The 17,989-nt window shown below is 35.9% G+C and overlaps 1 protein-coding gene across 1 annotated transcript in view; it reads left to right on the top strand.

Moving 5' to 3' along the window:
• The window catches only part of FBXO8 (F-box protein 8), a 38,880-nt gene that overhangs the window by 6,563 nt on the left and 14,328 nt on the right, over window positions 1–17,989 (top strand). The window contains exons 2-3 of the mRNA XM_065879156.1: window positions 8,024–8,360; window positions 11,159–11,285. Coding sequence (XP_065735228.1) covers window positions 8,032–8,360; window positions 11,159–11,285 — 456 coding nt within the window. The 5' untranslated portion in view covers window positions 8,024–8,031. The remainder of the gene's footprint in view (window positions 1–8,023; window positions 8,361–11,158; window positions 11,286–17,989) is intronic.

Below are 17,989 nucleotides of genomic sequence, written 5' to 3'. Positions count from 1 at the left end.
CCTTCTTCAGAGTGTTTATTAGAGTCTCTAGTTCTTTGAAAAACTATATTATGGTATCATTTACCGTAAAATTCACCCATTTTAAGTGTACAATACTCTGTCCTTTTTTTTTTCCGGTTAATTGTAGATACACATGCAGTTGCAAGAAATATACCAAGAGATCTCTTGTACACTTTGCCTAGTTTCCCTAGGCAGTGACATATTGCATAACCATTATATACTATCACAACCAGGATATTGACATTAATACATTGCACCTATCTTATTCAGAATTCCCCAGTTTATTTTTGCTCAAATGTGTATCTGTGTGTATGAGATTCTGCACAGATTCACATATCCAGCACCACAGTCAAGACACTGAACAGTTCAAACACCACCGGGATCCCTGGTGCTGCCCTTTTATAACTACACCCACCTCCCTCCTGGGTAATGATGCTGAACGTCTATCATGTGATTGTGTACCATTTGTATGTCCTCTTTGGTGAAATATCTGTTCATGTCTTATGTTCAATTTTTCTTTTTTAACATCATTATTGGAGTATAATTGCTTTACAATGGTATGTTAGTTTCTGCTGTATAGCAAAGTGAATCAGTTATACATATACATATATCCGCATATCTCTTCCCTCTTGCGTCTCCCTCCCTCCCTCCCTATCCCACCCCTCTAGGTGGACACAAAGCACAGAGCTGATCTCCCTGTGCTACGCAGGTGCTTCCCACTAGCTATCTACCTTACGTTTGGTAGTGTATATATGTCAATGCTACTCTCTCACTTCGTCCCAGCTTACCCTTCCCCTTATCCGTGTCCTCAAGTCCATTCTCTATGTCTGCATCTTTATTCCTGCCCTTTCCCTAGGTTTTTTTTTAGATTCCATGTATTATGTGTTAGCATAGGGTATTTGTTTTTCTCTTTCTGACTTACGTTACTCTGTATGACAGACTCTAGGTCCATCCACCTCACTACAAATAACTCAATTTCGTTTCTTTTTATGGCTGAGTAATATTCCATTGTATATATGTGCCACATCTTTATCCATTCATCTGTTGATGGGCATTTAGGTTGCTTCCATGTCCTGGCTATTGTAAATATTATGTTCATTTTTTAATTGAATTGTTTGATTTTTTGCTTTTGAGTTTGAAAATTGTTTATATATTCTCGCTACTAGTCCTTTGTCAGATATGTGGTTTGGAAATATTTTCTCTCAGCCTGTAGCTTGTGTTTTTGTCTTCACATGGGCTATCAAAGAGCAAAAGTTTTAATATTGATGAGGTCGACTTTATCAACTTTTACTTTTATGGATTGTACTTTTGATGAACTCTCTTTGCCTAGACATAGATCCCTAAGATTTCCTTCTCTTTATTTTTCTAAAAGTTTTATTCTTTTATGCTTTACATTTAAGTCTATGATCCATTCTGATGACTTTTTGAAAGATGTGATATTTAGGTCGAGGTTCATCTAATTCAGTTTTTCTTATTGTTTACCATTCATCCATTCTTGCAGTCAACAAATATTTACTGAGTGCTTTGTAGGTCTAAGGCACTGTGTTTGGTATTGGATTTTTCCATGTAGCCTATTGTGTTGAATTAGTCCCCCATCTTAGTACTTACAGGCAGTTCTTACTCTGCACAGTACCATGTAAACTGAAATGCGTGAGTGTTAGAACTGTGGCCTTGCTGTGCACAGTCCCATGGAACTGTCAGCCAGTATTTAGCTTGGTACTGTACAAGGCAAGGACTACCTGTATATATTTTTAAATTTTTATTTCTTTTAGTAAACAATAATAAAGCACAGTATGATAGGTGAGTTCCAAAATTATTGTCATCTTAAGGAACATATGTTTGAGTAATTCGTATTTTATTTTATTTTTTTAAATTTATTATTTATCTTTGACTGCATTGGGTCTTTGTTGCTGTGCGTGGGCTTTCTCTAGTTGTGACCAGTGGGGGCTACTCTTCGTTGTGGTGCACAGGCTTCTCATTGTGGTGGCTTCTCTTGTTGCGGAGCATGGGCTCTAGGCGCGTGGGCTTCAGTAGTTGTGGCATGCAGGCTCAGTAGTTGCGGCTTGCGGGCTCTAGAGCGCAGTCTCAGTAGTTGTGGCGCACAGGCTTCGTTGCTCCGCGGCATGTGGGATCTTCCCAGACCAGGGATCGAACCCGTGTCCCCTGCATTGGCAGGCAGATTCTTAACCACTGCGTCACCAGGGAAGCCCCTAATTCGTATTTTATAATCAAGAAATATGCTTTAAAAATATAGATCTCAACAGTTGTAACATTGATTTCAAAGATCCAAGAAATTGACACTCTATCCATAAAGCTCTTTATAATTCAAGTTCCTGGGATGTGAAGATGTCATAAAGATCTAGAGTAGAACTTTCTTATTAATCGATTTATTTTGTGATACCGCCATAAGGACTCCTGATATGTTGAATCTTCCCATGAAGTCTTAAAGTTTTCATTTCTAGAAACATGTCTATAGTGATTAAAGATGATGGTAGTACTTAAATGCCAAAAGGTATCTCTGTTATCACTGACTGATAACTAAATACTTGACCTTATTTGCCAAGCTAAGGCTGTCAGCCTAAGCAAAGTTAGTTTCTTCTAACTTTATATATTTACTAGTTGTTATTTTTTTCTCCTAGCGAAGGTAAATGGCATCTCCGAATTCACAGATCCTCAATTAATGGAATTTGGAACCAGGATTATAACTACTCAGATCATTAGGTCCAGAATAACCAGGTGTACTCTGAAATGGGAGAACCAAAATAAATAAGAGTTATCATTTAAAGGGGACTGAGTGGTGACTACAAAACTACCTGTTATGATAAATTCCCTATGGCTTAGGTTCTCTTAACCCCTTTAAGTTCCATGGGATAAGACTTATTCACTGTTTATCTAGTGAGGAAAATGAGTACCACAGACTATAAGCTAAACAGATTCTGTGTGGGAGTCTGAACCAGATCTTTTTTCACGTCAAAGTGTATGTGCTTTCCACAAGAACAGTAGCCTAAAGAGAGGCTGCAGCTGGGAGCAGCATGGAGGTGATAAGCAGTGACAGAGGGAGAAGAGATGAGAGCTAGTGATGAAGAAGCAGATGGTGGATCGTCTTTGCCAGTTCTGGGCATAAGGTTTGGTGGTTAGGGCTAACCTTTGGACTCAGATAGACCTGAGATGGAATCCTGAGTTTTCCATTTGCCAGCTCTGAGATCTTGGGCAAAGTTGCTTAACCTCTCTGAGTCACTATTTCTTCAGCTGTAAAATTAGAATAATATCTACCTATGAAGGTTGTTTTGAGGACAAAAATGAGAAAATGTATTAAAACTTCCACAATGCTTGGCATAGAGTAAGTACTAAATAAATTGTGGTTTATAGTACAAAAACAATATTATGGTTTAATATTTATATTATTAAATATTATGTTAAAAATGTTGTGCACATAATATTATGTATGAAAGGAGGGAACGCAGCCAGGAATTCCAAGCCTGAAATCTGCACACGCAAAGTTAAAGGGGTATTTTTTTCCCCTACTGTCTTTAAAAATACTTCTTCAGCCTTTAAAAGAAAATTTTCTACCACAACTGGCAAGAATAATTCTTACTATTTTGATGTTTGCCTTGACAGGGGTCTCTACTACTCTTAAACTCTCATGCTGAGCATTTATCTCCGTGATGGTTTTCAGTCTGTATGACGCTAAGCTCTTAGGGCAGTAATTCTTATACTTAGTGCACATCAAACTCAGTTATTTTCAAATTTCACATGCTTGGATTCCTCAACCAGGAGATTTCTGTTTACAGAAAGGTTGTACGATTAATAAAAATAACTGGTGTGTACCTTTTACCCAGATTCACCAATTTTAAACATTTTGCAACATTGCGTTAACATTCTTTCTGTATAGAGACAGATGTTTGTTTTTCTGAACCATCTGAGACTGTCTTATACATTATGCCTTAATAATTCAGTTTTTTTCCTAAAGAACAAGAATATACTCTGACAAAACCGCTGTACAGTTATCAAATTCAGAAGAGTTGACATTCATATAAGTATTTTTATCCAATCTACAGCCCATATGTCTAGTTTTTCAGTTATCCCAATAATGTCCTTTCTAGCACTTTTTTTTCATGCTAAGATCCAGTCCACACACTGCATTTAGATGTCATGTTTTTCAGTGTCCTTTAATCTGGAACGATTCCTTTCTTTATCTTCACAGCATTGGCAATTTTGAAGGAAAAAAAGATTATTTATAGACTCTTGGGTTTCTCTGATACTCCTCATGATTAGATAAAGGTTATACATTTTTGGCCAGAGTACTGTATAATTGTTATATCCTTCTCAGGGTATCACGTCCAGAGAGGCATATATGTCCTATCCTTCTCAGGGTATCATGTCCAGAGAGGCATATATGTCCGTTTGTCTCTTATTGGTAAATGTTAAGTTTGAACACTTGGTTAAATATTGTCTGATTTCTTAATTTCTTTTTGTGATTAATGAGTAATATATTTGAGACTCTGTAAATCTTCCATTCTTTATCAAATTCCAGATTCAGCACCCACTGATAATTCTTGCCTTAAGAATTAGTTTTTCTATGATGGTAGTTAAATGATGATTTTTCTAACTCATTATTCAGAATTTTACTATAAGGAAGAGCTTTCCTTTCTTCATGTAATATTTAGTGATCATCAGTGTAGACTCACTCATGGATTTCTTTTTTTTATGTGATAATTGAAGTATCATTCAATAAGTTTTACTGAAATGCTCATCATTTTCACTCTGAAAATATGGTTTTGTCAAAACAAATGAGCTAACATTTTATTATTAGCTGTAAGTGCACTTTATATGTAATGTTTAATACAACAGCCCTCTGAGCTATATGTATTACCCCTATATTATATGCAAATTATCACCTTAAATATGAGGAAACCAAAGCTTAGACTAGTCGAGTAGATTCCCCAAGGTCCTGTAAGTGCTCATCAGTGAAGTCAGGATTTGAACTCAAGTCTGTTCAACTTCAGAGTCCACAGCACCATGCTCCCTCCGTGACTTGCTTCGCAGCTTCTGTAGTGGATCTCCTGTCTTTTTGAGAGTTTTATCACTTTTCTGACAGTTCTGTCCACATTCCACACCACTATTACCCTAAGGAAGACTGGGAGTGGGGTGGAACACTGTCGACACCCTTTCCTTTCTCCGAAGGATAAATATATGATAGTAATCCTTCTCAAGTGATTTATCATACTGTGTTCGTGCTCCATATCAAGAGCTGCTTTAAAGGGAAAAAGACATCCTGCAAGGGTAATTTGCAATAGAAGAATATTTATTTAGCAGTAGAAGAATAGAAAATGCAGTTTTCTTTGTCTGAAGCACGTGTAGATGAGCCTCAAACCTCCACCCTCCCCATCAACTTTTTTTAATCCTAAGAACCGGCTGTTGGCTTAACCTCTTTTCTACCTGCTGGATGTTCTCCGAATCACTTTATCCAGTGCTCTATTTAAGTGATCCCCATTAAAGTCCAGAGCCTAGGGAAATCACCCTGATTCTGTGTCCCCTAGCAACATCCCTGAGAGTAATAACAGCTGCCTAACCATATGTCACTAGAAAGATGTTGTAGGGAAAGTACATACAAAATTGATACTAAATGCCTTAAATCTTGAGACTTCAGACATCAGTCACCACGTTTGATTATTTACCTTTAGTGCTGCAAATGCAAAAGAGAAGAATAAATATAATTATCTAAAATGATGACAGATACACTGGGTGAGCTTAGCAATCAATTCAATTTCTAGATATTTTCTTGCTAAGATAAACAGAGAAGTGGCTATGATAAAAATTTTTAAATGTTTATGAGTCTTTTGTGTCAAAATTAAGTTGTACTTACGTTGTAACATGACATAGCATATTTAAACATTAAGGAAACTTATAGCTCCTTACAAATTTTTGTTGATATTCTGTATTTTTTTCTGTGTTAATTTACTGTCTGTAGTTTTGCCTTTTCTAGGATGTCTTATAATTGGAATCACATATGACATAGCATTTTCAGATCGGCTGCTTTCACTTAGTAATATGCACTTAAGTTTCTTCCATATCTTTTCATGGCTTGATAGCTTACTTCTTTCTAGCACTAAACATTCCATTGTCTGGGTGTACCACAGTAAATTATCCATTCACCTGCTGAAGGACAACTTGATTGCTTATAAGTTTTGGTAATTATGACTAAAGCTGCAGGTTTGTGTGCAGGCTTTTGTGTGGACATGAGTTCCCAACTTATTTGGGTAGATGCCAAGGAGCATAAATGCTGGACCATATGGTAAAAGTATGTTTATTTTTGTAAGAAACTGTCAAACTGTCTTCCAAAGTGACTGTACCATTTTGAATTCACACATCCTTGCCAGCATTTGGTGTTGTCAGTTTGGGATTTCAATCATTCTAATAGAAAATAAGAATTTAATTATTAATAGCTTAACCACTACTTCAGGAACTGCTACCGTTATGGTAGTATGTGTCATAGGGAGGAAAAGTTACTACCTTTTGTGGTTTCTTTGCAAAAACAAATTTCCCCACATTTAAAAATTATTAATATGTTCCTTCTCTCTGTATCCTCCCTCCCGCATCTCTTTATAGCTTAAGCTTGTGGATTTCCAAGCAGTTCACAGTAAGGACAAAGAGAGAAAAATTATCCTGGACTGTTTTTTCTGTTTTAATCAACAAGTAGCCTGTTACAGTGGCCATTATCCAACTAACAGACAATAATTCAATAAATATACATGCCCTTTTAAATACTGAAAAAATACTCGGTGACATTCTTTGAAATTCTACTCAGTATTCAAATTATTCCTAATAATTTTCAGAATTTCTGGTCACCAGTGGGCTTGGGGAGGGGTTGCTTTTTTATTGTTTGATTATTACTCCTTATTGTAAGCAGCCAATTAAAACAAAACCATATTTTAAGGTTAGGTCACGCTATGAAATTTAGTTTAATGATTTTGAACAAAAATCCATTTCTTCCTCCAAATTTTTAAAACACGCACGTCCCAGTAATCAACTTGGGCTTTTAAAACAAGAATATTTTGTTTGTAAAAGAGATCATGAAAATAATTATTTGTGTTAGTTAAAAGCTCTTCCTGATTTCATTTTTCTCAGTGAATTTATTTGCCCAGGAAAAGTTACTTATTTGCAAAACCAAGTGAAATAGAAAGTCTAGGCCAATAGTCTTCTAAATATTTGTATATGAGGAAGTCTGATATTTGTAAGAGATAAATGTAGAGCTACTTTGGTTGGAGGTCAAGTGGAGAGAGAAGAGGCTAGAGCACTCCCATCCCTTCTCCTGCCTTTTCCCAGGTACCTCTGAGGAGTCCATAGGGCTCCTGGAGAAGAACTGGAAAATTAGTCTAAATTATGATTTGTATTTAAAGCAGCAACAGAACCAAATAGTCATTACTGAGCTTTTTATCATGGAGTCCTACGTGTCTAATTTATAAGGTTTCTGAATTAGACTTCAGGGCCTATGTTACATTTTATTACAGCCTACAACTTAAGAGCAGACTGGCAAGAATTAAATGAAAAGCCTGTTTCACAGCTGTTATGCATCTGGGAATTTGGTTAAAAGGGCCTAGCTTAGCTTAGCCTGGGTTGTGATAAAAAGCAGGGTGTACAGGCCTTTTAAGTGAAGTCCTGTGCTCTGATCAGAGTTGTATTTAATACTGGCCCATAAGTCCACATAATTATAATTTGTAAGAGTCTTTAAGACATCAGTAACTTTTAAATCTTACCTTGTGAAAAATGATTATGTCACCTGTGGACTTTAAAAGTGGTTAGCAAACTGAGATAAAGGTGATAATCAAACTAAATAGTTCTCCATCCAAGTTTCATACTTACTATGTTCCAACTATTTGTAATTTCCTACTCCATTTAATACGCTTTAATGAGCAATGTTCATTCTGATAAATGAATGCTTCATGTAGACTTGTTGTACCGCAGGGAGAGGTGGATTACTTTTGTAATGTCGCCTTCTTACTCCATTCTGGCTTTCTCCCAGGCTTGCAGATGGGTCAGGGGCTGTGGAGAGTGGCCAGAAACCAGCAGCTACAGCAGGAAGGCTACAGTGAGCAAGGCTACCTCAGCAGAGAGCAGGGCAGGAGGATGGCTGCCAGCAGCATTTCTAACACCAGTCATCGCAAACAAGTCCAAGGGGGCATTGATATATATCATCTTTTGAAGACAAGGAAATCGAAAGAACAGGAAGGATTCATTAATTTGGAAATGTTGCCTCCCGAGCTAAGCTTTACCATCTTGTCCTACCTGAATGCAACTGACCTCTGCTTAGCTTCCTGTGTTTGGCAGGACCTGGCCAATGATGAACTTCTCTGGCAAGGGTAAGTTCAGCCCACCATGTTGGATCCAGATAAGCTCTAAGTAGAATCTTGCCTACAGGTTGTGGGTTTTTTGTGTTTGTTTGTTTGTTTGTTTTTTTGGGGGGGGTTGGTGCTGCTTGTTAGCATAAACTTTAACTGGTGAATATTTCATCTACTTTTTATATTTTCTAACCACTATTTGTTCAATGAATTAGGCAAGTATTGGAAAGCAGAGAGAGAATCTACTTGCTGAAGTGAAAGTAGACTGTAGAAATTTCAGCAGCTCTTTTACCAGGTTAAATTTAAGCTATAAATCTAAGAACTTTTGGTGCAATAGAATCTATGGAACCTAAGTTACTCCTTAACAGATTGTATACATGAGTCATGAAAATGAAAGAATCATTGAATCTTGGGTTTTCTAGCATTCTTTACCAAAGTTTACTTAAGTCTCATTATTTTAAAATGAAACTTCTGAACGGAGTAAAACATGTCTAAAAACAAGTTTTTTGAGACTTTAAAACCATTTTTCAATGAAAATCTATGGAGAGAATCAATTATCTAAATAGCCAAACTTTAGTAAAAATGTATTACCAACAATGACATTTTTAACTCAGGCTTCCCGATGCTACAGAATTATAGTATTAATTATGTAGTTCATTTCTCAACCTTCAAATAGCTAAAAATCATCAATATCATCTTGTTATTCTTCCCTTGTCTTGTCATAATGAAGTTACTGTGGAAGTGAGAGGAAATTCTATTAGTAATATTTAAAGTATAGTTATTAAGTTTTAATTGTTCAGTGTAAGAGGAAAGGAAAGTACTTTAGGGCTTCCCTGGTGGTGCAGTGGTTGAGAACCTGCCTGCTAATGCAGGGGACACAGGTTCGAGCCCTGGTCTGGGAGGATCCCACATGCCGCGGAGCAACTAGGCCCGTGAGCCACAACTACTGAGCCTGCGCATCTGGAGCCTGTCCTCCGCAGCGAGAGAGGCCACGATAGTGAGAGGCCCGCACACCGCGATGACGAGTGACCCCCACTCACCACAACTAGAGAAAGCCCTCGCACAGAAACAAAGACCCAACACAACAAAAATAAATTAATTAATTAATAAACTCCTACCCCCAACATCTTCTTAAAAAACAAAGTACTTTAAAACTGGCTCACTTTTATTTATAACCTCTTTTCTACACTTTAGTATTCCCATCAAACTTAATTTATGATCCTATATTTGAACTTTGTAGAAGAGTTTATTTCTATGCTTATATGAACTCAATCAGAATGTGGTTTTCATTTGGGATTTAAATTTGGATTGTTCATTTTTAAAAGAAATGTTTCCTTTAGTGTTTACCACATAATTATGCCTATATATCTGATGCTTGGATTTTTTTTTTCTTAGTGATAAATTAAAGGCTAGCTTAGTTTTTTGTTTTTTTAATTTGGATGTTGAGAGGTTCTGTTGCTTTCATGTAGCTTAGTAATAAAATCAAAAGCTATGGGACTAGATTAAAGAGACTGCTAAAATATTGATAATTTTCTAACAAGTTACTAAACTCATTGTTACGAAATCAGTGATTTCATTTGGTTGGTAAAAATAATGCAAGGATATAAATTAACTATTAAGAAGATATTCCCATACAAAATTAGGTATTTTACCCACTATCCTCAGAAATTTTGATGTTACAGGCTGAGACGGTAACTTTTTTGTTTTCTTGTAAGCTGTGTGTGTGAGAAAAGAAGGAAGTTTGAGCCAAAAATCAATGATGAATATCAGAAAGTGAAACTATGGTTCACTTTCTGGATGAATACATCCAGAATTTCCAGGCATTGTAATAAGATGAAACGTTAGCTTTCAAATAACAACCAGTAGCTAATGCCTCAAACAGAGTTGGAAACAGGTATACCAATGTGTAGAAACAGTGTGTTTTGAGGTATGAACCATTAGCATTTTAAGTATTACAGATTTTGTAAACAATCATATATAGCTGTGATAGTAAAGAACCAGCGTTTTGAAGCAGTATCTTAAAAACTGCTAAACTTAATGTTGCAACTTTTCATTTAAGTATTGAAGTTATAGCATTACAATTTCTCCCTCTGCCCAGCAACCTTCCTCCTTCCACCAATTCGGTTATATTTCACAATAGAGCACATACTTGCTTAATTCTATTTAAACTCTTGGTTAAGATTGCAAACTCAGGGGCTTCCCTGGTGGCGCAGTGGTTGAGAGTCCGCCTGCTGATGCAGGGGACGCGGGTTCGTGCCCCGGTCCGGGAAGATCCTACATGCCTTGGAGCGGCTGGGCCCGTGAGCCATGGCCGCTGAGCCTGCGCGTCTGGAGCCTGTTTGCAAACTCAGGAGTAAGCTCCTTGGATTCAGATCAAGCTGTGTTTCCCTGGGCAACTTTTTTATGGTGTCTGTTTCTTTATCTGCAGCACCAAATCATGGGCTTGTTGTAAAGACTGAGCAAGTTAATACTATTAAAATGCTTTAAATAGTGCCTGGCATTGAGTAAGCACTTGGTAAATGTTGGCTATCATCATTATCATCATTATTTATGTTTAACTTCAGTAGGACTCACAAATATTACTAATCTTTGTAACTCACATTTATTAAGTGCTGTCAAAATTGCTAAATTGAAGACATTTGTCTATCTTACTCTGGTAAACAAATAAAACAAGTATAAAAGTAAACATTTTATACTTTAGAGCTGTAAAATCCAATTTTATGTTATTTCATATCACTGTTTTATCATATATATACATATTTAACTTAGAAAAATTCAATATAGTCATGTTTTCTCGTCTGCTTTTATCTTACTTACAGGTTGTGTAAATCCACTTGGGGTCACTGTTCCATATACAATAAGAACCCACCTCTAGGATTTTCTTTTAGAAAATTGTACATGCAGCTGGATGAAGGCAGCCTCACCTTTAATGCCAACCCAGATGAGGTAAGTGAAGAATTTGAATATTTGTAACAGTTGCGAACTTTATTGTTGTCTTGCTGCAGCTTTCCAACATAATAAACTTGCAAGTAAATTACAAGTCACTGAACATGACTTTTCAATCATTGCAAAGCCCGGTATTTGAAGTTATTGCTATGTGACTTAGTCATTTCTTTTTACCTTACCATGTCATGTTCTAATCTTGCTACTGCTCACTTTGTATGGCAGCTTCCATGACATATATGCAGCCCGCCACTGGACTTGGTTGAGATACTACTACATTATAAGTTGAGAGCACAAAATATGTTCATCAGACTTTATCTGCAGCATTTTCTTTGTTTCATCATTTCCATTTACTAACAATGCTATTTTTATCAGAGATAATCACAAAGGACATTTTTCTAGTTTGTGACACATCAAAATGTCTTTAAATAATGCCTTTAACAATCTAATACATGATGGCATAGAAACAACTTATAGATTCTGTTATAAAACTGAATAATTTTGCATTAATTCTTTAATTCTTTTTTCTTAAGACAATAAGCAAACACGAATAGAGAGCAGGGAGAGTGGGAGAAGCAAAAAGAACTGTTTGAAATTAATTAATTATTTAATTATTTCTTAACATAACATATGAGTGATCAAAATGTGAAGACAATTCTTTCTCTGATTCCCCTTTACCCCTGTTCTTATTTTAATATATTCTGGAAAGATTCAGAGTTTCAGAAACGTTTAAGTATCTACTAGACTCACTCTTAGAAATCTAATAGAAATTATGTAACACTCAGAACTAATACTTATGGGTGGATCATTTTCTATGGAAAAATTTATCTGGCAGTTATGTTAATTTATTTAATTTTCAAAAACCAACGTTCTTCATTTGTTGTAGAGGTATTAAGGACTCCCTAGTTACCTTAATATTAATATTCTTTAATTAATATTAATTCATATTAAAGAACTACTGATCTTATAAATATGCACATAATAATACAAATGACATTTTGAAATTAAATTGACTTTTGCTTATTATATATGACTTCTCTGTTAAATTTTTCTTGTACATGAATAAAAATATAACACTGCTACAAAGGTTTACTAATACATATACATCATCAGTTAAGTCTTAGCCCAAATACAACAAAGTATATATGTTATAAAGCAAACATGTTATACGCAACAAATATGTTATATTTGTTCTCTTTCACCAGTTTTTACTTTCAGTGAATAGAAGACTGATACTTTTAATGAAAGTAGAATGATTTATAAGAAGTTAAAGTTCAAATTACACATTTGAAACCAATATAATATGGATGTTGCTAATTGAAACAGTTATATGACTAGCGTTATAATAAGAAGTATTTCGCATCAGTATCTTGAGGTAATTGAATGATGATTACTGGAGAAGAACTGGGTCAGAGTAGTACAGTGATTTACTCCAGATACACAGGAATCAGGAAAGGCAGCTATTACAGGCCCTGTCTTATGCCCAGTTTATCAAGGCCTACTGGCTCCAGTCATGAATTAACACCAATGTTGAGTAAAACTGTCATCTTCACTTCATATCACTTGCAAATGTTACATTCTAAGGAAAGTGTAACTTGGTAAGTACTGAGTTATGGCTTGTCCAAGTCAGACAAGTTGGCTGTGACTGCTCATGTTGATTATGGTAAGTAGTCATTCCTTGCTAAAGGAGTACTAATTTTTAAACAAGTTATAAAGCATCCTTATTATGCAAAGATGAAACTGTAGATAGGCCCTTATATACTAGAATATGATATGGGTAGTTTTAAATATCTAAATTGGAAAAGCTAGATGTCAAAATATGTTTCCATCTTTGCAGCTACATATATCAGACTATAGAGTTCTTCACCTCCTCTAGAGTGTTTGGGCGGGGGTGGGGGCAGAGAAAAGAGGCAAAATTAAAGTCCTCTTTTTATCTGGCAAAAAAATATTAAAATTTTTCAGTCAAATATTTACTTAAAGAGGGGATTCAATTTACTAATTAAAATAAGATTTTTAGATCTTCAGATTTTTACTTATCCATCCTACCTACCATTGTTATTGAGAGTTGGCTGTATTTTTTTCTTTACTCCCTGGCCTGATTCAAGGATATCCTGGAGCATTCCAGAAGTATTGAATTTACTGTTTTGAAGGGGGCACATACTGCTGCCAGGCGGCATGGAACTGAACCATTCAAAGTGACTTTTGGTTCCAGAATTCTGCTTCTATGCTTTTATGAACATCAGTAACTCAGCAAGCAGCTGTCGCCTAATAACAAAATAGAATTCTCTCTTTACCAGAATATACTTAGGAGATAAATAGGCATGGAAGGACATTGAAGTACACTTGTAGGTGCAGGGAAATGAGAAGTATTTTGATAACTATTCCACACTTGCTTTCATTGACTAATAAATAATCAATATCAATTTGGTTGTTTATCCAACCAAAATATAATTGAAAGATTATCCTAATAGATGTTTTTATATAGAACTTACCTACAATGAGTCATACTTTAGCCAGGTCTTAGAATGACTCTTGCCATGATTTTTTAGTGCTAGCAGTCAGGAAATACTTTATGGAGGTTGATTTTTTTTCCCCCTTCACTGGAACACTGTCATCAGATGTGTTATTTGGGTTCATTTAAGCCTGAGAAGTAAATTATTTTTGATGATATGTTTAAATGTAAGTGGTGTTTATTTTAAGTACCTGAGATAAGATGTATATAATTGTTCAGTATTGTAACAAGTCTACTTTTCCATAATTTCTAGTTATGTACTTAACATTTTGATAGCAAGCATCATTAAAATATTATAAAAATAAGAATACTTACAGCCACAGGGAACGAGATTCTCCAAAGGACATCGTTCATGTCACGGATATGGGTAACCAAACTCCACAGCAGCTGCTGGCAGTGGCTTATGGGGTGGGGGAGAACTTCCGCACAGTTTGTGGTACGATTGTCTAGCACGCTGCTGTTATATGCATGATGTTGTGATCTCAGCTGTATGTAAAGTCTTGATCTTATGCATGAGCTTGTGTACTTTGTGGCAGGTGACCACATTCTAGTAAAGGAATGTGCTAAAAACCATCTGTTTACATTAGGCTGTATTTCCCCTGCATGTACAAGTTACGTGTGTGATTTTATTCCACAGCAGTATTATAATAAAGTAATTTTACTTATCAACCAGTAAGCTATATTCCCTGTGCTCCATTTAGTATTAAACTTTTTCTTGACATAGTTATTTTTAAAACTAGAGTTTCTGAAATTGGTAGTGAATGTGGTTTAACTTTATATTATAGGTTTATTTATTCATATTTCTATAAATATGTTTATATTTTTTTTAAATTATGTCCTCATTGGGGTCAGGTAAAAGAAGTCTTTTTTAAAACTATGTAAGCACATTTTTCCTTGTTCATGTAGAAAGACCCACATGCATACAATCGTATGCATTCTATTAGATTGATCTGGAATAGAATCTATTAGAAGAAACATTTTAAATTTGACCTAAGCATATGTTTTAGATGGAAATGTATGCACAAACTATTTTTGAGATATCATCTTCTTTTTGTTGTTGGACCAGCTAAAATATAAACAGGAAATTTGGAGGAGTTCTCCATTATAGAAAAGAACTCAGGTGTTTATACTCAGATTTTACAATATCTCATATATTAAATCTTACTTTTGGCTCCAGTATACTGCAGCAAAATGTTCATTGCCATTACTTCATAGCATAGAAACAATGATGAAAAACAACTTTTGTTCCTGGAGATACAAAACCCTGATATCATCAGAATTTACACATTTCCCAAATGTATTCTTTGTAATAATTATTCCACAGGATAATGGACATAGTCAAAGGATTTCCCAAGTCTAATAAATTTGACCATGATAGGTTGTGATTAGTTGGCTCAAGGGGAGGGTATTGTATGCCGTATTATGCAGGTTTATTTGACATTGTGTCTTTTTGGCAGGTGGGCAGGGTGGGGGGAGTATAAAGTAACATTCCAGGGAACACATTCTGAGATACGCTCCTGTAGATTATCTGCAGTCTTTCTATGTGTAAATGAATATGCGTTCTTAAATGAATAGACACCTGGCTTGAATGATTGAAATATCCTGTTGTTCACTGACAGCTACCTGATGTTTATTTTACCTGTAATCTTCTTTTTATTGAAAGTCTATGGATCTATAATTATTTGTTCTCTTTCCTTTGGTCTGAGAGTATTAATTACAAAAAGATAAAATAAAACAGAGTTGAGTCTTGACAACCAAGAGCTTTATTCATGTCCTGTATTTTGATTGTAGTCTAACATGTTTAAGGAAAACGTTAGTTTGGAAAGTAAGAGTAGGACAACAAACCTAATAACAATATTGTATTCAAGTAACTACATGTAGACATTGATTAAGTATCCGTGTCAAATAACTTGGAACAGATCATTCATCATTATATTCTTGGTATCTCGTTCTCTACACTAACTCTATTACGTCTCCTGAAACACAGGAGTATTCCCAGGGAAGGTTGACAGGCCGCTAGATGCTTTTTAGTTCGGCAAACGTACTGCCTTTTGAGGTTTTATCCTTAGTTCTACAGGTCTAGAAATTTGACTTTATCTTTCACCAAAATTAGATCAGTCTCTCAGGAATAAACTTAAGCTGTAGATAGTAGAACCTGAGGCAGGTTAACAATAAAATGGGTGTACTTTGAACAGTGCCTCATAGCATGAAGACAGAGAGAATGCCTAAGTTCTTAGCTAATATTATGAACTAAAATATATCTAGGACCTAAATGTAAGGCCAGACATTATAAAACTCTTAGAGGAAAACATAGGCAGCACACTCTATGACATAAATCACAGCAAGATCCTTTTTGACCCACCTCCTAGAGAAGTGGAAATAAAACCAAAAATAAACAAATGGGACCTCATGAAACTTAAAAGCTTTTGCATAGCAAAGGAAACCATAAACAAGATGAAAAGACAACACTCAGGATGGGAGAAAATATTTGCAAATGAAGCAACTGACAAAGGATTAATCTCCAAAATATACAGGCAGCTCATGCAGCTCAATATCAAAAAGACAAACAACCCAATCCAAAAATGAGCAGAAGACATAAATACACATTTCTCCAAAGAAGATATACAGACTGCCAACAAACACATGAAAGGATGCTCAACATCACTAATCATTAGAGAAATGCAAATCAAAACTACAATGAGGTATCACCTCACACCGGTCAGAATGGCCATCATCAAAAAGTCTACAAACAATAAATGCTGGAAAGGGTGTGGAGAAAAGGGAACCCTCTTGGGACTGTTGGTGCGAATTTAAATTGATACAGCCACTATGGAGAACAGTGTGCTTCCTTAAAAAACTAAAAATAGAACTACCCTACGACCCAGCAATCCCACTACTGGGCATATACCCTGAGAAAACCATAATTCAACAAGAGTCATGTAGCACAGTGTTCATTGCAGCTCTATTTACAATAGCCTGGAGATGGAAGCAACCTAAGTGTCCATCGACAGACAAATGGATAAAGAAGATGTGGCACATATATACAATGGAATATTACTCAGCCATAAAAAGAAACGAAATTGAGTTATTTGTAGCAAAGTGGATGGACCTAGAGACTGTCATACAGAGTGAAGTAAGTCAGAAAGAGAAAAACAAATACTGTATGCTAACATTTTTATGGAATCTAAAAAAAAAAAAAAGGTTCTGAAGAACTTAGGGACAGGACAAGAATAAAGAAAGACACAGACATAGAGAATGGACTTGAGGACACAGGGAGGGGGAAGGGTAAGCTGGGACGAAGTGAGAGAGTAGCATGGACTTATTATATACACTACCAAGTGTAAAATAGATAGCTAGTGGGAAGCAGCTTCATAGCACAGGGAGATCAGCTCGGTGCTTTGTATCCACCGAGAGGGGTGGGAGGGAGATGCAAGAGGGAGGAGATATGGGGATGTATGTATATGTATAGCCGATTCACTTCGTTATACAGCAGAAACTAACACACCATTGTAAAGTATAAACACACCATTGTAAAGTATAAAAAATACTCCAATAAAGATGTTAAAAAATAAATTAAAAAATAAAAAGTATAGATAGGAATAATTGGGTCCTCAGTGCCCTGCACCAGGCTGCTGCACTCAGTATGATCTGCTACCTATAGTACCCACCTTCCCTGTATGTTTCATCTAGGGTGTTTTTGGCTTGAAAGAACAAAGAACCTAATAAAGGCTTAAACCATATAAATTTATTTACTTCAGAAGACACCCAGAATGGGTATCCCAGAGTTATTTCAGTGATACAGTGATCTCATCATGGGACCTCAGTGTGTTGACTTTTGCCCTCTCTTGATAACAAAGTAGCTGCCACTACTCGAGATATCACATTCTCATATGAAAGTACCCTCAGCACAAAGAAAGGGGGCAAACTCCCTCCTCAAATTCCTTATGCTTATTAGAGAGAAAAAATTCTTTTCGGGAGCCTTCAGTTCACGAGAACTGAATCACGTGAACACCCGTAGACCAGTAGAAAACAGGATAGAAGGGTTATGTGATTGGCTTAGGCTTAACGTGATTTAGCAACTGTGGCTGAGATGCTAGAAGCAGTGAAGGAGCGAAACGGCCTTTGGGAAGGCATCCAAGCATCTGCAACACTATTTTCACTAGTGAGCCACTTGAAAAATGTGTGATTTTGCTTC

Source organism: Phocoena phocoena, chromosome 6 (genome assembly GCF_963924675.1).
Source record: "Phocoena phocoena chromosome 6, mPhoPho1.1, whole genome shotgun sequence".
Classification (NCBI taxonomy): Eukaryota; Metazoa; Chordata; class Mammalia; order Artiodactyla; family Phocoenidae; genus Phocoena; species Phocoena phocoena.
The sequence above is the reverse complement of the archived record's forward strand: the minus strand, read 5'-3'. Positions and strand labels throughout refer to the sequence as shown.